Genomic DNA, 25,881 nt, shown 5'->3' on the forward strand with positions numbered 1-25,881 from the left:
GAGATACTATATCCAGCATATTATCAGCAATCAAAAAGCTAAGCCTTCCAGGATAGTCAAAACAACCCTGTACAATAAAGGAACTTCCAGAGGCATCACCATCCCTGACTTCAAGCTCTATTATAGAGCTATAGTACTGAAAACAACTTGGTATTGACAGAAAAATAGACAGGTAGACCAATGGAAATGAATAGAAAACCCTAATATTAACCTACACACCTAAAACACCTGATTTTTGGCAAAGACGTTACAATTATACAATGGAAAGAAGAAAGCATCTTCAACAAATGGTGCTGGCATAACTGGATGTGGAAGACTACAGATAGATCCATATTTATCGCCATGCACAAAACTTAAGTCCAAATGGATCAAAGTCCTCAACATAAATCCAGCCACACTGAACCTCTTAGAAGAGAAAGTGGGAGGTACCCTTGAACAAATTGGTACAGGAGACAGCTTCCTGAACACAACACTAGTAACACAGACACTGAGATAGACAATTAATAAATGGGACCTTCTGAAACTGAGAAGCTTCTGTAAGGCAAATGACAGTTAACAAGACAAAATGGAAACCCACAAAATGGGAAAAGATATTCACCAATCCCATATCTGACAGAAGGCTGATTTCCAAAATATACAAAGAACTCAAGAGGCTAGTCACCAAATAATTCAATTAAAAAGTGGGGTACAGAACTAAATAGAGAATTCTCAATAGATGAATCCAAAATGGTTGAAAGACACTTAAGAAAGTACTCAACATCCTTAACCATCAATGGAAATGCAAATCAAAACAACTCCAAGATGCCATCTTACTCCTGTCAGAATGGCTAAAATCAAAAATACCAATGACAGTTTATGCTGGAGAGGATGTAGAGAAAGGGGAACATTTCCTCCACTGCTGGTGGGAGTGCAAACTTGGTACAGCCACTTTGGAAATCAGTATGGCAGTTTCTCAGGAAAATGGGAATCAGTCTACCACAAGATCCAGCAATTCCACTCTTAGGCATATACCCAAAAGATGCTCATTCATACAACAAGGGCATCTGTTCAACTATGTTCATAGCAGCATTACTTGTAATAGCCAGAACCTTTAAGCAACCTAGATGCCCCTCAACTGAAGAATGGATGAAGAAAATGTGTTACATTTACACAATGGAGTACTACTCAGAGGGGAAAAAAACAATGGAATCTTGAAATTCACAGGCCAATGGATGGAACTAGGAGAAACCATCCTGAGTGAGGTAACCCAGTCACAAAAAGACAAACATGGTATGTACTCACTCATATATGGATTTTAGACATAGAACAAAGGATTACCAGCCTGCAGTCCACATCTCCAGAGAAGCTAGGAAACAAGGAGGACCCTAAGTGAGACATACATGGTCCCCCAGAGAAGGGGAAAGGGACAAGATCTCCTGAGCAAATTGGGAACATGGCAAGAGGGGAGATGGAGCTAGGAGAAAGAGAAGGAGAAGAGGAGGACATGAGGGAGCAGGAAGATTGAGTCAGAGGAAGAATAGAGGAGAGCAAGAAAAGAGATACCGCAACAGAGGAAGCCATTATAGGCTTAAAAAGAAATCTGGCACTAGGGAAATTTCCAGAGATCTACAAGGATGACCCCAACTAACAATCTAAGCAGTAATGGAGAGGCTACCTTAAATGTCCTTCCCCAATAATGATACTGATGACTACTGATGCTATCCTACAGCCTTCATCCAGTAACTGATGGAAGCAGAAGCAGACACCCACAGCCAAACACTGAGCTGAACTCCTGGAATCCAGTTGCAGAGAGGGAGGAGCGATGAGCAAAGAGTTCAAGACCAGGCTGGAGAAACCCACAGAAACAGCTGACCTGAACAAGGGGAAGCTCATGGACCCCAGACTGATAGCTGGGAAACCAGCATAGGACCGACCCAGAGCCCCTAAATGAGGGTCAGTTACGAGGCCTGGGAAATCTATGGGACCTCTGGTAGTGGATTAGTATTTATCCCTAGTATACAAATGGACTTTGGGAGTCCATTCCACACAGAGGGATACTCTCTTGGCTAGACACAGGGGGAGGACCTAGGCACTGCTCCAAATGATATGACAGACTTTGAAGATTCCCCCATGGAAGGCCCTGACCCTCCCTGGGGAGCCAAAAGGGATGGGATAGGGAGTTGGTAGGAAGGAGGGGAGGGAGAGGAAACTGGGACTGACACATAAAACAAGCTTGTTTCTAATTTAAATTTTTTAAAAAGTATGTGGGGGGGGGAGCTAAGTCTTACCAGGCATGGTGAAGCACACGTTTAATCCCAGCATTCAGGAGGCAGAAGCAGGGGATCTCTGTGAGTTAGAGGCCAGCCTGGCCTGCAGAACAAAGTCCAGGACAGCCAGGGCTGTTAACCAGTGAAACCCTGTCTCGAAAAACAAAACAACAAAAAAGCTAAGTCTGTCCAATATTGTCAAGATGCCAGCTGTGCTTATATTGGTATTTGGGTTTGGTATCATTTCTGCTAAAATTCAAGCAGGATTTCCAAGTGAAAAATGAGAATGGCCTTTGCCATCAGAAAACAAGGCTCATTAAAATGATGCAACATGGAGAAAGTGAGTACCAAGTCAGTGAGTAGACAGACTGAAATGGAGCACACCCGTGCTCAGCAGTCTGTAGAAACACGTCCACACACAGACTCTGATCTTTTTCAAGGTGAAATTATAGGGGAGTTATGAATGTCCACCTCAAAACAGGATTCCCAGGATAGCTAGACCACGATATTAAAAACTGTGACTGGCCGGGCGTTGGTGGCACATGCCTTTAATCCCAGCACTTGGGAGGCAGAGGCAGGCAGATCTCTGTGAGTTCGAGGCCAGCCTGGTCTACAGAGTGAGTTCCAGGACAGCCTCCAAAACAATACAGAGAAACCCTGTCTCGAAAAACCAAAAAAACAAAACAAAACAAAACAAAAAAAACCCTGTGACTGTATCCCTGCCTCAGAGTCTAAGCCCCGATTCCTTTAGTGTTCCTCCTCACTTTCCTCTGAGACAAAATACCACGCTGTCAGTCTATTCCCAGCATCCTTCACTCCAGTACAGAGAAATCTAAAAGTGAATGTAGAAACTGACTGTTGGCCAGGGCTCCTCCCTTGCACCCAACTGACTGACAATGATGAAAATAGCTTTCCTTCAGCAAGGTTGTCTTAATGAGCAAAAACACTTAGCTGAAGCCCAATTTGAGAAGCCAAAAGATGATTTTTTTTTTTGGATTTTTCGTTTTTTTCTTTAAATTAGAAACACGAATGCTTCACATGTCAATCCCAGCTCCCTCTCCCACCCCTCCTCCCTTGTCCCTCCACTAGCTCCCCCAGCCCCCACCCAATCCCCACATCATTCCCCAGGGAGGGTGAGACCCTCCTTGGGGGGATCTCTAAAGTCTGTTGTTTCATCCAGGGCAGGACCTAGGCCCTTCTCCATGTGTCCAGGCTGAGAGAGCATCCCTCTATTTGGAATGGGCTCCCAAAGATCATTCATAAACCATGGTAAACACTGATCTACTACCCAAGGCCCCAGTGATTTCTGTGGCCTCCTCACTGAGACCACATTCATGGAGTCTGGATCAGTCCCCTGTTGGCCTCTCAGGCATCAGTTTGGGATTCAAGAGCTCCCCCCTCAAAAGATGATTTTAACATTGTTTAACCATGGTTTTCTAGGGAAAAAGAAGAGAAGGAAAGTATTAGAAAACCAGAGTGTGAATACTTCAAGGACATAGCAATTTAAAATAACTACAGGTACTTGCTACATTTTAAAGAGTAGTATTAACCCTTGTGCAATGTCAACCATAGAGAACCTCTAATAGACTGTACCCTTCCCTCCCTCCTTCACTGTTTTCTTTCCAGCCTAGGCTAGCCTGGAATTCACTAGGCAGTCCAGTCTAGCCTCATACATATAGGGAGCTACCACACCAAGCACATCTCCTATTTCTGTTATCCACTTCTTTACAGAGCTTTAAAGAAAATTCTTTTGAACCACAAACATTCATCTTTGTATGTTTTGATGGAATTTCAGGTTTCATAAAACTGCAAAAAATAGTATGCTATTATAGTATACATAATTGCCCATTTTTTCTTTACTTAGCCAGGCATAGTGGGGCCCATTTTTTTATATCAGCATTCAGGAGGCAGAGTAGTAGTATCTCTGAGTTTTAGGTTACCCTGGTTTACATAGTGAATCTCAGGCTAGTCAGGGCTACACGATTTAAAAAATAAAATCCATTTCTTTCTCTTCTGGTCCAAGGTGCTTTGGGAGCTATGGGTTATTGTTCAGACATGGCCAGCTCCAAGAACCACACACACACTATCAATCCTGAAATTGGCACAGAAATGGCACCAAGAAACCCCAAAGATACGAATCTCTTAAAGGTGTCGACCCCAAGTTCCTGAGGAGCATGTGCCTTGCCAAGAAGCACAAAAAGGAAGTCCGGAAGAAGATGCAGGCAAAAAATGTGAAGGTCATAAGTGTACAGGCAAAGGCCATTAAGGCCCTTGTGAAGCTCAAAGTGGTTAAGTCCAAGATGCCAAAGTGTCCCAGCCACAAACTTAGTCATCTTGCTTTCATTGTTCATCCCAAATTTGGGAAGCAGACTAGAAGCTGCATGGTTGTAAACTTGGCCAACCAAAGCCCAAGGGTCAACCCAGGGCAGGAGCTGCAGCTCCAGCTCAGACCCAGGATTCAGCTCTAGTTCAGGCTCCCAAAGGTGCCCAGGCCCCTGGGAAGGCCCCTAGAAAAGGTTTCTATCTGCCAGTGTGAAGACAGATGGACTGATGTGACACACCTACACACTATTTGCAGAGGATCAGTAACCTGTGCTGTTTTTAGCAAATAAACTTGGGGCAAGACCTGTTTGAGTCTTTAAAATATGAAAATGATTTTTTCTCTTTTCCTTGTATTTTTTTCTCAAAATTTGAAACTTGAAATCTTGATATGCATTTTCTAAAAACAAAGAACTCTTTTTTTTTAGTATACAAGGAACTTGTCTCAAAATCAGTGAAGAAATACCAACACAGTTACAGGCACAGGTCACAGTGGTGCGGGTTGGGGGAACGTAACAGGATGACCCACTTAGGAGTGATACATGGTTGAAAGCAGAACTAGAACTTGGGAGGCAGAAGCAAGTGGGTATCTGTGAGTTTGGGGCCAGTCTGGTCTACATAGTGAGACCTTGTTTCAGTAAATAAATAATTAAATACCTTTGTAAAAAGTCACTCCTGAAAATGGGGATGGCATAGTGAACTAGGGAAAACATCTAGTCATAAAGTCCTGAGCCACAAGGCTTGTGGCTTTTTGCAGGTCATTTATGAAGCACTGGCCTCTCTAGTGAAACATATTGTGTCTTTTGCTGCACACCCTGTTTCAATACATAGCCTAGGTGGGCAAAAGTTTCCAGTCTTTCTCTGCCAATAGGCTTCTTTCATGTTCACATTTTACTTTCTTTTTAAACTTTTCTAAAAATTTTATTTACTTTTATGTGGATGGGTGTTTTATCCACATATATGTCTGTGTACATTTGTGCAGTTCCCAAGGGGGCTACAAGAGGAGTCAGATAGTAGATTGTTAGCCACAATGTAAGTGCTGGGAATTGAATCTGGGTCCTCTGAAAGTGCAGCAAGTAATCTTAACCATTGAGCAATCTCTCCAGTCCCATATTTTATTTCCGTTGCATATAAATGTGTGTGTGATGTGTGTCTGACGGTGGGGGGTGGGGGGATGGGTGCATGAGTGGAGGTCGAAGGGCAATCTTGTGGAATTGGTTTTTTTTCCTTTCACCTTAAGTTGGTTTGAATTCCAGTGAGCAGGCTTGCATTGTTATGGGATAGTCACCAGAGAAGACTGCTCTGACATGGGTTTAAATCAATAGAAACTTGTTATTAGCCAACTGGAGACTACACAGGCTATTCAGGATTCCAGTGTAGATCTACACTGGGATAAACTTTTAAGCACAAAAGTCATGTTTTGGGTTGACATACTTCAGTTAACAAGAACAGCTAGCCAGAAACAGAGCTGCAGAAGCCAAAAAGCAAGATTAGTCCATTTAGAGACTCTCCCAGAACTATGGACTTTGATGGATTAGGCCTTTGTTTTAGTTTCGGCAGGTGATTCTTTCTACAGACTGTTTTATTTTTGTATTTTTTATTTTTATTGTTTGGTTTTTCGAAACAGGGTTTCTCTGTATTGTCCTGGAACTCACTCTGTAGACCAGGCTGGCCTTGAACTCACAGAAATCTGCCTGCCTCTGCCTCCTGAGTGCTGGGATTAAAGGCATGTGGCACCAATGCCCGGCCAGACTGAGTTTTATGGTCTGAATGGCATTGCCATCATGGAGTCAGTTATGTAAAGATCTGAGGGCGGATTACTTAGGTTTGGGGCCCTGTTAGAGTATGGCAAGCATTCTACCTGCTGAGCCAAATCGCTCACATGCTAACCCTGATATTGCTTTCTCCAGTTTCTCCTCTCCATCACAACACAATAGGGTGATGTCATCTTTATGTCTTTTCAGTTTTACCAGCTGTCCCAGAAATATCATTTTCAAGACAATTCTAACATTCTGAAGTTGATAATATAGAACAGTGGTAGAGTGCTTGCCTGCATGCCCATGGCCGTATGCTCTCCCCAGCAATGAAAAAAAAAAAAAGGAAAAAGAAAAGTAAAAACATACATTCTGTAGCTGCAGTTTTGGTAAAAATAATCTTCCAGGAAGATGTATCTATCTATATACTCATCGTGTGCAAAAAAGAATTCGAGACTTTTCAGGAGAAGGGACTGGAAATCTCTTTTTGGTTTTTGTCAGTAGACAACTTCATCACCTAACCAAATGATCTCAAGTTCTTCAGAATCTGTTATCAGAGCAGATTGTATCTCTTCTGGGCAGGACACTTGCCTGTGTTTTTTCCTGATTCCTTATTAGGTTAACAGAATCCATGTCAAAAATAATCTGGAAGATGTTATCATCTCCTTTGCACACATAATTAAAAAGGCATTTCTATCTCAATTTAAAAGCAAGCAAAGATGAATAGGTTTTCAAGGATACACTAGTTCCTACCCTGCCCTGCAGCTATGCCCATGTTATAAAGGAATAACTAAAGGCAAGAAAGAAAGAAAGAAAGAAAGAAAGAAAGAAAGAAAGAAAGAAAGAAAGAAAAAGATAACAACATAAATAAATGTCTATCAATCTATCAGGAAGAGCTGGTTAAATACCAACATACCCATTCAGTGCAACAAGAGAGAGAAGGGGCGGGGGGGGGGAGGGATAGGGGACGGGAGAGGGAGAGATATAGTGACAGTTACATATGCTCTAAACTAAATTAGGCCTAATCCACAGAAAGTGCTTACAGCGGGAACTGAACTAGGAAACTGCGGTTAAAAGAGCGAGACAATTTTGCAGTGCATCCTTTTGGCCCATCTGATTTTTTTTCTTTAAAAGAAGCTCATTTGAATAAGCTATATATGTGGGGTGGGAGGCGTCCACAAATGGAAGACAGACAGAGCCACAGATAGGAAGACAGATACACTGACCTAACATCTGAAACAAGAGCAAGTTATAGATTCCAGGCTGCACACTTTAGGTTTGTAGCCATCGCTCTTCTTTTAAAGGTCTAATGCCTGTGTGTTCCAAGCAAGGATCTTCCTCAGCTGGGCAGAGGAGACACAAAGCTGACCTCATCGTTTACACACATCAGAATCACATGTATCCAGCGCCTCAAACTCGCGTCTGCAGGGTCTGAGGTATTTTCGGGGGAGCTGGAGCGCAGGCGCCTGCAATCTAAGCAGAACCCTTGCCCCTCCTCTCCTGGGAAGGACAGCACCTGGCCTCTTAGCATCCCTGCCTGTTACTGCTGGACCCAGCGCAGAGCCACGCTCACTGGCTGAGATTCCGCTCGCTGGCACCGCCCCAGGGCTGCTCCGTGACGTCAGGGTTGAGCAAGGGGCGCCCCCGCTAGCTGCTCGCCCCCGGGCGCTGCACCCCGCCTGCCCTTCATAAGAGCCAGACCTGCGTCCACCGCGCCACAGCTGCTCTGCGGAGCCGGCACCCGCTGTGTTCCTCCAGGCACGCAGCTGCGAGCGGGGCCATGCAGACCGCCGTGCTCCTCGGCCTCCTGGGCGCCGCAGCTCTGTCCGGTGAGTGGAATTCAGCACCCCGGACAGCTCCCGGAGCTGGGCCCACAGCCCAGCGCTAAGGAGAGAAGAGGCTAGGTAGAGGATCCTGTGAATTGAGTAAACAAGATCCCCCCAGCCTTTCCCTGCTTTCCCCGCAGGGGCTGTGCGGCCCTTGCAAGCAAAGCCGCATTCTGTGTTCTCTGCAGAGATCTCAAGCTCTCTACAAGGCTACAAAGAGCCTTGTAGTCTGATTCTCTGTGTGACTCTTGACAGCACTGAGACCGTAGCAGGGTGGGAATGCATGCAATTGGCACCTGCAAAATTTCCTCTGTTATTATAAAGATGCCGAGTTAGAATTAGATCCGTGTGCATATAAGGTATTTTCCTCAGCATGTCACATATGTGTTCCTCAGCATGTCTGTGTTTACAAGGTTAACATATTTATGCTTTGTATTTATGTTTCTAGAGAGAGGTAATTCACGTTGAAGTTGGTCGGTTTTTAATTTGTGAATGGGATTTGCTCTAGATATTTCTTTGTATTCTAGAAATAAAAATAACAAGACTATGTAATAACCATAAAAGTATCTCCGGAGTAGTAAACTAATGTTTCAGTCAATTCTGGAGGATGAAAACAGAAGGAGTTAATATTTGATGATTGTGTGTGTGGAGGATTGTGGCATTGAATTTTAAATTACTCTAAACTTACTCATTGATCTCTGGTGACTTGAAGAGTGTGTTTGTGTTGGGATACTGATAAGTAAGTACAACACCAAATTAAGCTAGCAGCTTTCTCTGAATGGCAGCAAAGAAGTGTTTTGTTCTGAGACTGAGATCCCTAACTAGACTTGACTCCATAAAATATAAACTTTGATGGACAGGAATCACTCTGTTTGACAAAATGAAAGCCAAAAGTAATATATTTTATTGCGTTCACAATATTCTCAATTTTTAAAAATCATTCTTATGAGTAACTAATACATGTTCTCAATTTATTAAAGAAAACAAACTGAATCATTTAGAGTTCTTCAAGTCCAAAATATTTCAGAAAGGCATTGCTGAAGAGGTCACAGTGATACCTCAGTAATGTTTTTGTAACTCACCTAACTGTGGTGGTTAAACATTTTTATACCTCCCATGAAGGAATAAAAGCTCATATTTAATAGTAACTAAAATGGAGCTATGATACCCTCTCATATTTTAGACTATAATTCACACATTATGCTGCCTACCTCTTAGAAGTGTCTAACTCCCTGGTGTATAAGCTAGTCACAGACTGTAACCATCTCCACTATCAAATTTTAGAACATGCTCATCACCCCCAGAAAGACACCCGGTATCATAGCAATCACCTCCCCATTTCCTCCTCCCCAAATCTGGCAATGAGAGACTTCAAGTAGTTTCTTACTTAGTAAAATTGTAGTTGGTAACAAGCCTTCAGAAAGTCATCTAGTTCATTTTCTGCCATTAAGAGTTTATAAAAGGAGATCCACGACTGTCTGTGACACTTTAAATATTAATATGAATGTAGGATATCCATATCATATGAAGAAGGATTTTTTAACTATGCAGATCTTGTTTGAGTGACAACTTTAGTGGAATTTGGGAGTGCCCATGATTTACTAGCAGAACATGTTTAACCTATTTTTTTTTTTTTGGTTTTTATGAGACAGGATTTCTCTGTATTGTTTTGGAGCCTGTCAGTCCAGCCCGGCCTCAAACTCATAGAGATCTGCCTGCCTCTACCTCCCGAGTGCTGGGATTAAAGGCATGCACCACCACCACCCGGCCCTGTTTAACCTATTTTTGCAGCTGTAATTTCCACTTGGGATTAAACTTTAATAGTCCTAATAGCCTTATGGATGCTGATACTTCAGAAGTTATTCCAAGATTTATTATTTGATCATTTTTTACCATTTAATTATTTCACTTTCTATAAGTGTTTATTTCTTATTTGCTACAAAAATAAGTCAAAAGAGTTTAGGAGATTAAATATATCTTTAGTTATTACTTTGCTATCACAGATTCTATTGGAAAAACTATGTGCCACTTAGCAGTCTCACCAAGTACACAATGTGTATTCATAGAAAATTCTAATTCCTTTCTATTAAAAGTTTGAGAAGCCTTCCTCAGGGAAACAGGGATGTTCTATACTAGTAAGTTGTAAATTGCTAATTGTTTGGGACAATGGGGCATCCCTTGACCACCACATCTGATAAGGGTTAGTACTTTGGCTGTATGGGTAGTTAAAGTACTCACTTTACATTGGGAGAGACAACAGACAGAACTATACATGTGGAGCTGCACTGCTACACAAGGTTTGGAAAGCTGAATTTGGAAAGGGTGACTTCTTTGTCATCTGGGGACTAATTCTTCCATAGTTACTTTCCAGAGAATTTCACAGATTTCAGGTGAAAAGAGAAAAGTGCAGTTGTCTGGAGCATAAAAGACTGGCCCAAGGCTGGGGCTGCAGCTCAGTTGAGGACAGTGATTTTCTGTCATATGTGAGGACCTGGCCTCAATCTTCAGCACTAAAGAAAAGGGAAAAATAACAGAATCCCCAAAGCCAGGCATATGACCCTGAGTGCCCAAAGTTGGTCAGCCAGGTCTTATCTAGCCTGTATTTGAGGAAGAACTTAGGGTCTTTCTTCAAACTTGTTAGGCACTTTTTAATGACACTGATAAGCTAGATAATAGTGGACCAGATAACTTGATACTTCTAGTGGTGTTTACACAATTGTATACAATGCATGGAGACATAATATTGAAACAGATGTAGAAGCAAACTGTTTAAGCAAAGGTCTTGAGTGAGTAAGGGTCTAATATCCATGTTTTGGTTGTTGTCTTTGAGATTTTTTGTTAGTTTAGGGTTTTTCTTCCTTCCTTCCTTCCTTCCTTTTTTGAGAAAAGTGTCTTTCTATGCAGTCCTAGAAGTTATGTAGACCATGCTGACCTCAAATTCCCTCACAGAGATCCTTCTGCCTCTTCCTTTTGAGTGCTGTGATTAAAGGTATGCAACAGCATGCCAAGCCTTTACTAGCTGTGTTTTTATAAAGTGAGTTGAGAGGAGGAGATTTTCTTGGGAACAGAAAAAGCCATAGATTGATGTGGACAGAGGGAATGTATTGTGGAGGGTACCTGATTCTATTTTAATTAAAAAACTATTGTAGCATGGGATGTAGAAACTTCACAGAGTGAGTTTACAGCTTTAAAAAATTTTCACACATATAGGACAACTGTATAACCGGCACAAGACATGGTAAATTGTGAAAACTTAAGATGCCCCTTCATTTGTGGTTTGTGTTTTATTTATATAGGCTGTAAGGCAGCATTCCTTTCCAAATGTTTAAGGCATTGCTGGAGGAATCAGCTGTTTATGTTTGTGTACTCACACAAGTCTGTACATATGCACACATGTGTACAGGCAACTAGGAAATGATGGTCATTGACATCATCCCAATGTGGGTTCTGCTAAGTATTCATTCTGCACCCCCTCAATGAAGGCAGGACCATTTTGCAAGTTTGGTTCATCTAGCCTCTAAGAAATCAACTCAAGAAATTTCCCATTTTTCTCTTTCAAAGCTGTCGGCTCAGCTCCAGTGGATAACAGAAATCCCAATGAGGAAATGGTAAGTTGAGATGCTGGTCTAGAGTCTAGACTTGTACGTACAACCTAGACTGTCTCACTCCCTTTGACAGTTCCCTCCCCCATGTTGTCTTGCAAAGCCAAAGTTTTGTCCCTTAGAGACCAGGACAAGCAATGCCCCTCCTGTAGTAAGCACACACATCCTTCCCAGGGGGGTTAGTTCTTTCAAGGACACAGGCAGTTTCTCTCTAAGCATTAGAAGTGGGTCTTTATTTCTCAATGTCTTCTTCCCTTTTGCAGTGTAGTACTCTGGGAGGCTTCCTCATGGTCCCTCCAGTCCCGGCCCTGAGGGTCCTGCATTAGTTCCAGGCACATGCTCAAGTCTAGTGTGACAGGAACTCCTGATTGAATTGTGTTCTAGTGACACCAGCTTTCCAATCTACTTTTGTGTTTTCTCATAGGTGACTCACTGCATTATTGAAGTCCTCTCAAGTGCCCTGTCCAAGTCCAGTGTTCCAACTGTCACCTCGCAGTGCCGGCAAGTCCTGAAGAAGAGTAAGTGTCCCATACTTCAGAAAGATCTTTGTACCTACACTGAATCTTTTTCCTACCTCCTCTGCCTCACCTGCAAATGCATGCCTGTGGTATAATTCTATACTAGTGTTGAGTGACTAGACTGGTACCTATGGAGACAGTGATATGACTTCTGGTTCCTTAGTAACTGTCTGACAGTGAGGCAGATCCTTTTCAAATTTTTTTCTAGGCTTATATTTTCAAAGAGGGAATTTAGTTGACTGTGCTTTTTGAGTTGTCCATCAGTTCTTAAATCCCTTGGTTTCATATATTAAAATTTGAAACAGGTCTTCATTTGGGTGGAGAGGGGTATGGGAAGTGCTTGCTTGTAGGTCAACGAGGAGGTATCTGAGGAAGTGCTGGGAGGCGAGAGGGGCTGAAGATTGGAGGAGTGCTCTGACCTAGTGGAGAATTTTCTCTGTACTAAAGAGCCTCTATGGAAAACAAAGTTTAAACGGTATCTACTGTTACCAGGTTCTACAAAACTACACAGTCCTTGTCATTGGGAAAGTCAACCCAATTCAAACAAATGCTGCTCTTGTGAGTCCCTTCCAGTGCTTCAAGTCTATAGTCAAGTTGGAGACAGTGACTTCTTTCTTTTCACCTCTAATGGCTCTCATTAAAGACAAACACTCTTGTGGTTGCTGTCCGTGGGGTTTGTGCATGAAGTGATACAACAACAACCATGAACAATTGACTGAATAACCTGGCTTAACTCACTCTGCCTAGGAATCATCAAAGTTGGGGGGGCAGTCCTAAGACATGAGGATCCCCATTAAACAGTGAATGGAAGCTTCCCAATCATTTCAGGCAAGATGCTTCTGTCCTTCTCAAGTTTATTTTCTGCTTGTCCAGGCAGCAGTTCCAAGTCATCACAGGGAGGAAGGGCTGCTTCTTTGCTGTTACCCTTCCCCTGTCTTCCTTTACCAAATGAATGCAAAAGGGAAGGATCTGTCATAAGATAGCCATGATTGCTGGGTGGGTAGCGGGGGTTGGGGGGCAATTACCGAATGTCAGACTCTTCCTGCCTCCAAAATCAAGTACGTAGCCCTCAGGCTCTAGTCATAGTAAGCCCAGCTTTCAGACTGTGTGTCTGTTGATCCTGCTCCAGAGAACAAAACAAGGACACCGGACAGAGACAGGCAGAAAGGCCAGGAAGCCGGAAGTGTTCCTTCAGGGTTGCAGCTTCAAGCATCACTCAGGCTAGACACAAAACCAGGAAGGCACAAGAAAGACTCAGAGTGGAAGAGATGCAATGCAGCACGGGCCGATTCTGAGGGTCGGGAGCACAGCAGCATGGTCCAGGGCCAGCAGTGCAGAATGGCAGCCTTAAGGGCCTTTTCCCAGGAGCATGTGCTGCTCGGCTTTCAACCTTTGGGGGAGAACTACACACTCTGTTACCAGATTTTGCTATTTAGACCTTGCAAATTTCAATAGAAGTTAAAAATTAGAATTTTTATTTGTTTTTTTTTTTCTTTTTCTTTGGTGGTGAAGATCAAGCCCAGGGCCTCACTCAGGCTGTGTAAGCATTTTTATCACTGAGTTAAATCCCAAGTTAATTATCTGTCTGTCTGTCTGTCTATCTATCTATCTTCATCCATCCATCTACGTATCTACCTACCCATCTAACTATCTATCTACCTATCTATCTAATTGTCTGTTTATTTATTTATATATTTATTTTGAGACAGGATCTCACTATGTCTTAATCCATAGCTCTTGCCAGCCTGGAACTCACTATGTAAACAGGAGACTGGCTTTGAACTCACAGAGATTCACCTGCCTCTATCTTCCAAGTACTAGGATAAAAGGTAGCACCAAACCCTGCTTAAAATCTTGATTGTTTAAAGTGACATCTAATATTTAAATAAAGGTGTAGGTCTCAGGGAACTCAGTTCTGGGCCACACCATCCTGTCCCATTGTAGTTCTCTCTCTCCTGGCTTAGTCTTCTTTCTCCTGACCCAGTGGGCGCACTCACATGTGCACCTGAGTGGAGTAAATGCTCTGCTTGGCCTGTGTCCCACCCCAAGCCCAGTCTCCAGCCCCACCCTCCCACACTCAGTGAACACATAAGTATTTAGGAAGAAGGGAAGAATTGTGGTTTTTGTTATTGTTGTTGTTTGTTTGTTTTTTGTTTAAAGAGACTTTAGAGAAGTCCAGTTTCTTCCAAGGTACAAGATTTCTCTGGTCAGGGTTGACCAAGGTTAATCTGGTCAACTTTGCAACAGAATGGATGAGACACGCTTCCTTTTTAACATGGAAGCAAGGGTGAGTGTCACACTTTGATGTTAGAGAGTGACAGAGCCTTCATGAGCTAATCAGCCCTTCTCCAATCTCACCTGCTGGGCTAAGAGCTAAATTTAAGGCCAAGTGCTCAGCTCCAGGCACAAGCTGCCATAAGCAGTACACATTTAACTCAAAAGAGATAAAAATACTTGTTCTTGACACTTAAGATACCTCACCCCCTAAGTCAGATAGGAAGAGGAGCTTGTGGCCTCTGTTGTCCTTCAGCAAACTCTGAGAATAACCTCAGCATCTGGCTGAGTCAGCTGTAAGCACTACAGACAATATTATAGATCCATCGGTTTAAACAATACACAGTAACCTCACAGTTGTAGCACAAGATCAAGTGCCCGGTAAGGTCCCACTTCTTGGCTGTATGGCCCCCTTTTGACCGTCTCCTCCTGTGTGAAGGCAGGCTGTGTTTCTCATGTGTCCTCTTATTAGGGCCTTATGTCTCAAACTATCATAACACCGATTAGGATTTCAACGTAACAATTTGGAAAGGGGCACAAGAAGTCAAGGATATCACCCAAAGCCTCCTTGCTTTCTTGCCCTGCTTTATTAGCCCTGCCCCAGCACTGTGTATAATCCCATTGGCTCCTTTTTTTGTGACAAGGTCTTGATTTGCTATTTAGGATGTATAAATTCACTTTGTAGTCCAAGATGGCATCATCATAGACTCTTACGTGATGCAGGGCCATGACAAATTAACCGGTACTCAATGTCTGTACACAAAAGGCCAGAGAGCTATCTGTGGCTTTGTAAACATGAGGACATTATTATCATGCCAGGCTGTGCTTTAATAGAGAGATACACACAAGGTACAATTTCTTGAGTATTTTTTAAAATAGATAAATTTTGTCCTTTGTAAATGTCAGTTCAGAATGACTCATGAGGTCTGTTCCTGCTATGCTTGTTTGCTCTCTCTTATGCTCTTAGCTATTAACCTAATAAGCTCCTGTCTAAAAACAAACAAGGCCCATCTGTGCTGTTCAAAAGGAATATAGTATGAACTACAAATATAATTTCAAATTTTCTAGTTACATTTAAAAACTTAAATATAAGTGAAATTGATGTCTAACTTAGTCTAATGCATTTTATCTATTTAGTACTACCCAATCTATCAAAAAAAGCTATTTTAATATATTCACTGACTTTGTATGCAGTCTCAGGCATCAGGTCTCAGTTTGCTCAAGCTACATCTCGAGTGTTCTAAAGCCACAAAGAGCTAGTGGCTGCTGTGACGGATGGTGCTGGTGTTGGCCCTTAGCTGTCAATGCCTTGGCTTCAGGTCTTCTATCTAAACTTGGTTAAAGAGGTTGAAACCTAAGCCCTCCCAACTAGCAGCAAAGACATTGTGATCTCCACACCTCTTTTCATAGGATGTCCTTGGGGGAGAATGTAGTTAGGAGTTACTGACATTTGGAGAAGATGGAAGAGAGCAGCAAAATGTCAGTTATGCCTTCTGCTGCTGACTCATGAAACATGGAAGACAGCCCAGTGTACTGAAATTTATCCTTAACATCAAGGACCATGTGGACTGGGGGACCTGAGTGAAGAAGGAGAGAGGCCCTCTCCATTCTTATTACCAGTTACAGCCATGCATCATTTAATGTGTCCGAGAAGGGCATTGGTAGGCCATTTTGTTGCTGTACAAACATCACTGATTAGATTTACAGAAACCAAGAGGGCTATGACTCATATGATACAATGACATCATATGATATGATAGTGTGAGACCACTGTGAAGCTCACAGTCTATTGTGGGTTGAAACGCACAGCACATGGCTAAGCTAGATTAAGTTGTCATTTCCTGCTGGATAGGGCACACACAGTTGACTAGATAACGAAGTCTGACAAGTAGTTCAATTTTTGAATCCTCCTTTGAATCTTAAGATACCCTATTTTGGCTACTTAATGTTATTTAGTTGGATTATAGTTAGATCCATTCATTTACCCTATGGCAACTTTTCCACCTTACTTAAATATGGAAAGAACGATCTTGAATTCTATCACTCAGAGTCTCCATATCTTCTATGCCTGCAAAACACAGAGGCTGAATCACATGAATTGTAAGAGCTCTTCCGGAAGGTCCTAAATCCCAGTCTTTCATAAAGTTGCATCTGCATTTCAGTTTGGTCATTGACAGTCACAAACAGAGATGCTGGGTGGACATTTTGAAAACTTAAACATGCAGAGAGCTCATTAAAAACAGCAAAAGAGTTTCCATATCATAAGCTTCTCAAAGAACTGAATATATCCTCTATCATGTAACTATTTTCCAGTGTCCTCGGTATTTTTAATGATCAGTGAGGCTGGTACTTGAACCTTAACTGCATTTCTACAGTTGTGTTAACTCCTATATTTTCATTATAGGTGGAAAAGAGATCAAGGGTGAGGAAAAAGATGAAAATGAGAACACAAAGTTTGAAGTACGATTGCTAAGAGACCCAGCTGATGCCTCACTAGCCCACGGGTCTTCCAGTAGGGAGGAAACAGCAGCACCAGTAGAAGACACTCAAGGCCAGACAAAGGTAGACAAAGAGAAGTGGACAGAAGGAGGAGGACATAGCCGAGAGAGAATGGATGAAACCCAAGAGAGCCTCCATCCTTCCAACCAACAAATGTCCAAAGAAGCTAAGATACACCATTCTGAAGAGATTGGGAGAGAGGAAAGGGAGGAAGGAGAAGGCAAGAATCACCCAAAAGGGGAGCACAGGGAAGATGCTGGTGAAGAGAAAGACCTTGAAACTCCAGGAGAGAAACAGAGTACCTTATCCAACAAAAGAAACGACCCTATGGCTAAGAAAAAAGAAGAGTCGGTGGCCAGAACAGATACACACCCCATGGGGCTCCACGAAAAGACACACAGCAGGGAGCAAGGGAGTCAGGAGAGTGAAGAGGAGGCAAGGAGGCAGGAGACACCACGCCAGGAGCTTAGCGACCACGACCAGAGTGAAGAAGAATCCGAGGAGGATGAGGAAGACATGGCCTCTTCTGAAGTAGCCAAACGAAGGCCCAGACACCACCATGGGAGAAGCCGGCCCAACAAGCCCTCTCAAGAAGGGCATCCTGCATTGGAGGAAAGGAGACATACCCCTGAGGAGTCGGAGGAGGCAGCTGTGGCCACAGCCAGTTTGGGGGAAAAGAGGGGCCACAGTCCAACCCACTACAGGGCTTCACAGGAAGAACTTGAATACGGGGAAGAAATGAGAAACTATCCAGGTTCCCAGGTTCCCAAGAGCCTTCGGAGACCACAGTATGGCGGCAGAGGCAGCGAAGAGGACAGGGTTCTCAGACCTCAGAGTGAAGAAAGCCAAGAAAAGGAGTACAGGAGAAGCCACCCCAACTCTGAACGCGAAAGCATGGCAAACAGACACAGTGAAGACACTGAGGAAGAGAGGGGCTATGAGGGGACAAAGGGACACCAACACAGAGGCAGGGAAGGTGTGCCAGGTGCCTTTTCTGCTCTTGGCGCCAGAGAAGAGAAAGGGCTCCTGGATGAAGGACATTACCCTATTCAGGAAGGCCCCATAGATAAGCCAAAAAGGTATCCACAAAGCAAATGGCAGGGGCAGGAGGAAAACTATCTCAACTATGGTGAAGAAGGGGACCAAGGGAAATGGTGGCAACAGGAAGAAGCACTTCTAGACCCAGAAGAAAGCAGGGAGGAAGTGGGGTTTCCAGACAGACAATATGCACCCTACCCCATCACTGAAAAGAGGAAGAGGTTAGGGGTGTTGTTCAACCCCTACTTTGACCCTCTCCAGTGGAAGGACAGTGATTTTGAGAAAAAAGACAACCCAGATGACAATTTTCTTGAGGGTGAAGGTGAAGATGGAAATGGGTTGACCTTGACTGAGAAGAGTTTCTTCCCAGAGTACAACTATGACTGGTGGGAGAAAAGGCCCTACTCAGAGGATGTCAACTGGGGGTATGAGAAGAGAGGCTTTGCCAGGGACCCTCATCCGGACATGAAAAGGCAGTATGATGGAGTGGCTGAGCTGGACCAGCTCCTTCACTACAGGAAGAAGTCAGATGAATTTCCCGACTTCTATGACTCAGAGGAGCAGGTGGGACCTCGTCAGGAGGCAGACGATGAAAAGGGCAGGGCTGACCAGAGAGTTATGACTGAGGAAGAGGTACAGTATGAGGCTTTTGCTTAAAATTACATGATGATGATCAAGGTTGATGTTCGCATCGACATGTCTGATACTGGGGAGAAACGGGTGGGGAGTGTCTCTGTGGGAATGTGAGCACCCGTGTCACAGCAGGGTTGATTTCCAGCCACCACACAGTGTGGTGCAGATCCCTGCCTTTGTCTCTCTTTTACAGCGTTTCTTGTCTTGCTTGGAGAACTTGGAAAACTACTGTGTCTGGGATCTAGCCCCAGATCTGTCTGTGTACCGGGTGCTGCCTGGGCATGGCGTAAACCTTAGGCACCTGGTGCCCACCCAAACAGCACCTTTACCTAATAAGTACATCAGAGTCATCAGGATTGCTGACCCCCCAGAATTTCTCATTTTGTAATTTTTGCATGGGACTCAGGAATCTTCATTCCTGGGTAATTGCTTGGGGTGCTCAATCTACTGAGCAGGAGAAACACACCTTGAAGTCCCCTGATGTTGGCTGACTCAGGCAGTCTCTACCTCTACTATACCTAAAATCCCCCTGACTCTTATTGCTCCCTGAATTGGAGCGGATGAACTGACTTCAGTACTCCACTTTTGTGTTTCCCAGAAAAAGGAACTGGAGAACTTGACTGCCATGGATCTGGAACTGCAGAAGATAGCGGAAAAGTTCAGCCAGAGGGGCTAACAGTCGGAGAGACAGGCTGTCCACTGAAAGACGCCATTGATTCACCCAAAGGCAGAAAGCAGAATCTACTATTTATTAAATGTTTGTTGCAGTTGGAAATACCATTTATCTTTGCCAGAATGCTAATACTATGTGACTAGAGTGACTTGTAGCATATTCTTCCTGCAAAATAGATGTTCATATGCCTGTGATAATGACCGTGTTACTGTCTTTGAAACATAAATAATAAAAGATTTGCCTGAAGCTAAATCGTTTTTGGTTTTTAGCTTTCTTTGGGTTAGTTAGGAAGAGTGCAATTTTGAAATCTATTCTTCTAAATATATTCTCAAAGATAGCATTAGGATTCGAAGATCTTTAAGTGTATAACAGAAAGAAAGCAAAATTTCTGAAGTAAAATATTGCACGATATAAAGAAAGATATAGAGAATAAAATATCTGATTTCTACCCTGTTAGCGATCAGGCAGGCGTGAAGAAGACATTTTAAAAGAAAATATGTTATTTAATTTTAAATATTTATTTATTTGTTATGTATACAGTGTTATGCCTGCAGGCCAGAAAAGGGCACCAGATCTCATTATAGGTGGTTGTGAACCACAATGTGATTCCTGGGTATTGAACTCAAGACCTCTGGAAGAACAGCCAGTGCTCTTAACCTCTGAGCCATCTCTCCAGGCCTGTTATTTAATTTTAAAAATTGCACTTGATTTATTCATCGTGTATGTGTCGGGGTGGGTGGTGGTGGTCAGAAGACAACCTTCATGAGTTGGTTCTCTGTGATCTAAGTCAGGTTGACCAGCTTGGTAGTAAGCGCTTTACCTACAGAGCCATTTCACCAGCCCAAAACATCACATTTACAGTTCTGCAGAGGAGAAGAGAGGAGACAGTTCAGTGTAGAGGGTGTGTCTAGCCTGTACCAATTAAACCAGGTTCTTCCCAGATTGACACTGAGTGAACTGAGACTTTATTGCACAGGGACCAAGCTATCTGGTGATGGTCACATTTCAGGAAGGCCTCCTATTGTCTCTTTTCTGGGGTCTTTCTTCCTAGCTTTGGGATCATGAGTAGCTGCATGCAAGGGCCAATGGACAAGTGCAGAGCTCATGAATACTGCAGTCCATTCCAATTCCCTCATCGTCCTTCAAGTTATAAGCCCTAAATCAAGCTGTTGGCAGGGTCACGCTTCCCAAGGCTGCAGAGGCGGCTACTTCTCGCCCTTTTGGCTCCAATGGCTCCTGATGTTTCTTGGCTGGTGACACTATCACACCAAACTCCGCCTCCTCTTTCCATGCCATCTTCTCCTTACAACTTTCCATCTCCTCACATGGTACACTGATGAAAAGGACACCAGTCACTGAATACTGAATGCCTGTCTGACTCCAGTATGACCGCATCTTAACCAATTGCATCCACAATAATCTTATGGCCAAATAACATCCCATTCTGAGGACCTAGGGTTGGGGCACCAGTGTATCTTTTTTCTGAGCTCACAATTCAAACCATGAAAAAAAATAAAACATAACAGGACTGGAGAGATGGCTCAGCAGTTAAGAGCACGGGCTGCTCTTCCATAGGTCCTGAGTTCAATTCCCAGCACCCAGGTGGTGGCTCACAATCATCTTAACAGGACCTGATGCCCTCTTCTGGCCTGTAGTTATACATGCCATTCATATATGAAGTATAACTAAATTCATCTTTTTTAAAAAAAGAAACGAAATAAAACAAGACAGGTCAGCTCTCACCTCCACCAAATAGATCACTCTGTGGTATATCCTATTCTGCCCTCCAGAATGTCTCAGCAAAAACCTGCTTGATAATGTATCCTTTGTTGGCTTATTCCCACTCTAGTCCAGTGCCTGCTGGTAAACCTGGAGGCATTTCCTGGCGTCATCTTCCACATTAGCTGTCTTTGCTCACATTATAATGTCAGAAATTGCTTCTGGTGGTCCATGACCTAAGAAACAATCCACACTCAAGGCTGGTATTAGAAAAATAAACTGTAATAGATCAGACATGTCTTATACAGCCCAGTGTAATAGCCTAGGAAATGCTGAGCACATGGGCTGAGCTAGCTAGGCCTTGCTGTCTAGTTGACTGGAGTTGGTATGACCAGGAATTTCAGGCATACCTGAGGATTAGCTGAGAGGGGATGGCCTACCCTGAATGTGGGTAGCATGGTCCCCTACAGGCTCGGAAGAGGGACTACAGTGGAGTGAATTGTGACAAAAAGGAGAAAGAAAATGGCTCAGTGCCAGATTTCCTTTCTCCTTTCTTCTTTCTGGCCTACTGTGATGTGACTCTCTTCTTCTTCTTCTTCTTCTTCTTCTTCTTCTTCTTCTTCTTCTTCTTCTTCTTCTTCTTCTTCTTCTTCTTCTTCTTCTTCTCCTTCTCCTTCTCCTTCTCCTTCTCCTTCTCCTTCTCCTTCTCCTTCTCCTTCTCCTTCTCCTTCTCCTTCTCCTTCTCCTTCTCCTTCTCCTTCTCCTTCTCCTTCTTCTTCTTCTTCTTCTTCTTCTTCTTCGTCTCCCTCCCTCCCTCCCTCCCTCCCTCCCTCCCTCTCTCCCTCCCTCCCTCCCTCCCTCCCTCTCTCTCTCTCTCTCTCTCTCTCTCTCTCTCTCTCTCTCTCTCTCTCTCTCTCTGTGTGTGTGTGCACGCGCCTGAGGAGTGAACTTGGGTCTGCTGGAAGAGCAGTACGTGTTCTTAACTGCTGAGCCATCACTCCAAACACTTCTGCCCCTCTTTTTGAAACAGTCTTACTATTTAGCCCAGAGTGGTCTTGAACTCATTATTCTCCTGCCCCAGCCTTCAGAATACTGGGATTACAGATATGTGCCAAAAGGCCTGGCTTGAATCTATCCCCCCCGCCCCGTACTTAAAGGGACAGGTATTACATGATATCCTGGATGATAGCCATACTATTCAATACCTACATCCAACTATGGGTTTGAGCCTGCCCTAATAACCTCACCTAGACTTAGTTGCATTTCCAAAGTAGGTCCTGTTCACAGGATCTTTCAAGATTACCTCTTTCTATCACGAACATATATAACCTTTAGTTGAGTAACAATATTATTATCAGCATCAGACCATGTATATGACAGTTGTCCTATAGGTTTTGATGGAGCTAAGGAAATACTGCCACTAATGACATTTATGCTGTTGTTATTCTTGTCTGTCATGGGTTCTCTTTCTGTGGTGGTAAACGTGTGTGTGTGTGTGTGTGTGTGTGTGTGTATGTGTGTGTATGTCTCCCCAACAAAAGTCTTTCACATTACAACAGACAAGTATACCCACCTACACAAATGCACATACTCAACAGAATACATATACAAACAGATACAAATATAAAACTATAGCTACAGGTAGCCATAGTTGCACACTGATTTAGGAGAAAGGAGGTGGTGTTGAAACCACTTATTTTTGTTGTTGTTGTTATATTTTCAGGGCATCTTTAATAAAACACTAGAAGCTGAGAAGAATTAAACAACAGAGATTACTTCACCAGGGTGTGTGTGTGTGTGTGTGTGTGTGTGGCTTTACTTTCTTCCTCTAAACACTTGCAAATGTAAAAGCCATTTTTAGCTTACAGGCTGCATTAGTTACTACTTCTCCACTGCTGTGAAAGATCATCACAACCAAGGCAATTTACACAAGGAAAGGGTATTTAGGTCTGTGGTTCCAGAGCTATCAGAGTCCATCACCACCACAGTGGGGAGCATGGCAGCAGGCAGGCACGGTGAGTGGAGTTAAAGCTGAGAGCTGAGAGTTCACATCTCAAGAAGCACAAACAGAAACAGAGATGACAAGCTGGGGATGACAGGGGCTTGATGTTTAAAAGCCCACCCCCAGTGGCACACTTCCTCCAACAAGGATATACCTAAGACTCCCCGGATAGCATCACTAACTTAGGACCAAGCATTCAAATGTCTGAGGATATGGGGCATCTAATTCAAATTACCATACAAAAAGCTAACAGTGGTTCACATTTGGCTTGTGGGCATTAGTTGGCTGACAATTGATTAATTTCAGTTATATTATTTTCATATTATATATAGGTATGTCTTACTTTCAGTTACTCTCGGGGCATAGAGAAGGACTATAAGAAGTCACTTTACCCCCTGCCTTAGTTAGGATTTCTAGTGTGGTGATAAAAACACACCATGACCAAAAGCAACTTGGAGAGGAAAGGGTTTATTTCAGTTTACTGCTTCTAGTCCATCAACCATGGAATCTCCAAGATTCACCTATGAGTATCAACATCACAATATAAAACATTCCAACTTTTAAAAGTTTCACCACATTTAAATTTTAAACACCTTGAAACTTCAGTCTCTTAAAATATCCAAAGACTTTCCAAAACTCTGAAGTCTCTTTAAAATTCCAAACTCTCTTATTGTGGGCTCCTGTAAAACAAAATAAGTTAAATGTTCTCCTATACCAAGAGGAGATAAGCAGGGCACAGTCACCACCAAATCAAAGCAAAACCAAATCCAACAGTATAAAAAGCTCAGTATCAGACACCTGGGATTCACTTAGCAATCTTCTCTGCTCCAAAGGCCTCCATTTCTCCGGTTCTGCCTTTGTTAGCACACACACACAGCTTGTTTTCTAGGCTCAGGCAGGCTCAACTACAAAGCTGCCGCTGTCCTTGGTGCCTGTCCCATGGTAATGGCATCTCCAAAATGCTGGGGTCTTTGCAACTGGGCAGCACCTTCACCAATTCCCTCTTCTGGGCTCTCTTCAAGGACTCTGATCTCAACACATGGTTCCAGCCTCAGATTCGCTGATGACCACCTCAATCCTAGAACTCTGACTGCACTTGGACTACACTTTCACTATGGCGTCTCCTGGGCTCTGCCATACAATGCCAAGCCTCAGTTTCCACACCCCCTTCAAGCCTTCAAAACCAGTGCCTCCTTGCTGACTCCTACTTGTTGCCCAGTTTGGCTGCCAGCAAACTGCATTATTTACTGGAAAAGCCTGTTTCTAGTTGTGGTGTGGCTCAGTCTTAGCACACACCTATAATCCAAGAGCTTGCTAAGAGGCAGAGCAAGCAACTAGCTGACAGGAAAAAGCCTTAGAGAGTAAGAGGGAGTCACGGGGATGGATAGAGAGACACATAGGAAATAGAAGGGAAGGACATTCAGTTTGAGTGGCGCAGGAGAAAGTTCTCTTTCTGGGATATCGGTGGAGGAGGAAGGTCAGCTGGGTGTTCTCTTTGCCTCTCTGAGCTAGCAGCCTGTCACCCTAGCATCTGGCTCCCAAGTCTTTATTGGATAATTGAATTATATCTTGTTAAAAACAACACAGTAAAGCAAAGATTTCACCTTAGTGGTGCTGGCTTCTTGTTAATCACAGCTGCTTTAGCTGACCAGAACCACAAATTCTTAATTCAAAATATCAAACAACCCATACAGAGTCTTAAAGCAGCTCTCAAACTTCCTTGTGAAACTTCACAAGCCAAGCCTTGATCATCTTCACTGTTTTTGGCATTATTTTCCAAGCTCACACAGAACCATCTATTAAGCTCTGAGCCCCCAATGGCCTTTCCAGGCCAAAGTCCTTCTACAACTCTCTCAAAAATGACATGGTCAGGTTCATTACAGCAACATCCTATGACCTGATACCAAAATTTTAGTTAGGATTTTTATTGCTGAGATAAAACACGATGACCAAAGCAACTTTACTTCAGCCTGCAGTTCTACATGAGTTCATTATGGAGAAAGTCAGGGCAGGAACTCAAACTGGACAGGGACCTGGAGACAGGAGCGGATGCAGAGGCCATGGAGGAGTGCTGCTTACTGACTTGCTTCCAAGACTTACTTAGTCTGCATTTCTACATCATCCAGGATCATGAGACCACGGCTGGCACTACCACAATGAACTGGGCTCTCCCACAACAATTGTCAATCAAGAAAATGCACTACAGACTTGCCTACAGGTCAATCTGATGGAGGCATTTTCTCAATTAAGAGTTCCTTTTCCAGCAAACACCCACAGTTAAACACTGAACTGAACTCATGGAACCCAGTGACAGAGAGAGAGGAGCAATGAGCAAATTGGCAAAGAATGGGCTGGCAAAACCAGCAGAGACAGCTGATCTGAACAAGGGAGAGCTCTTGGGCCCCAGACCGACAGCTGGGAGGCCAGCATGGGACTGATCCAGACCCCCTGAGTGTGAGAGTCAGTGAGGAGGCCTGGGCAACCTATGGGGCCCTGAACAGTGGATCAGTGTTTATCCCTGGCATACAAACAGACATCATGTGTCCATAACACAAAGAGGGATGCTCTCTCAGCCTGGACTCTTAGGGGAGTGCCTAGACCCTGCCCTGAATGAAATGACAGTCTCTAGATATCCCCTATGTGGAAGGAAATGTCGATAGGGTGGGAGGCTGGAGGGAATGGTGGGGGGGGGGTGCGGGGAGGCGGGAAGGGAGAGGGAACTGGGATTGACATGTAAAACAAGCTATTTAAAATTAAAATAATAAAAAAATAAAAAGC

At 43.5% G+C, this 25,881-nt stretch overlaps 1 protein-coding gene, 1 long non-coding RNA gene and 1 pseudogene across 2 annotated transcripts in view; 2 read left to right on the forward strand and 1 right to left on the reverse strand.

Moving 5' to 3' along the window:
- The window catches only part of LOC106021012, a 52,777-nt gene extending 44,646 nt beyond the window's left edge, over positions 1-8,131 (reverse strand). The window contains exon 1 of the long non-coding RNA XR_001196384.3: positions 8,021-8,131. This is a non-coding gene — a long non-coding RNA (uncharacterized LOC106021012). The remainder of the gene's footprint in view (positions 1-8,020) is intronic.
- Positions 3,613-5,197, forward strand: LOC121140534 (annotated as a pseudogene).
- Chgb (chromogranin B) lies at positions 8,017-19,634 on the forward strand. The gene is made up of 5 exons (XM_005068668.4): positions 8,017-8,148; positions 11,707-11,753; positions 12,172-12,265; positions 16,944-18,709; positions 19,308-19,634. The coding sequence occupies exons 1-5, from the start codon at positions 8,100-8,102 to the stop codon at positions 19,383-19,385; spliced, it is 2,034 nt and encodes a 677-aa protein (XP_005068725.1). The 5' UTR covers positions 8,017-8,099; the 3' UTR covers positions 19,386-19,634.
- Positions 19,635-25,881: the final 6,247 nt, after the last annotated feature.

Source organism: Mesocricetus auratus, unplaced genomic scaffold (assembly GCF_017639785.1).
Source record: "Mesocricetus auratus isolate SY011 unplaced genomic scaffold, BCM_Maur_2.0 Super-Scaffold_100004, whole genome shotgun sequence".
Lineage (NCBI taxonomy): Eukaryota > Metazoa > Chordata > Mammalia > Rodentia > Cricetidae > Mesocricetus > Mesocricetus auratus.

Coding starts and splice junctions, on each gene's coding strand:
- Chgb (XM_005068668.4), top strand. CDS start 8,100: ATGCAGACCGCCGTGCTCCTCGGCCTCCTGGGCGCCGCAGCTCTGTCC. Junction 8,149..11,706: donor GGGCGCCGCAGCTCTGTCCG/GTGAGTGGAATT, acceptor TCTCTTTCAAAG/CTGTCGGCTCAGCTCCAGTG. Junction 12,266..16,943: donor CCGGCAAGTCCTGAAGAAGA/GTAAGTGTCCCA, acceptor TTTTCATTATAG/GTGGAAAAGAGATCAAGGGT.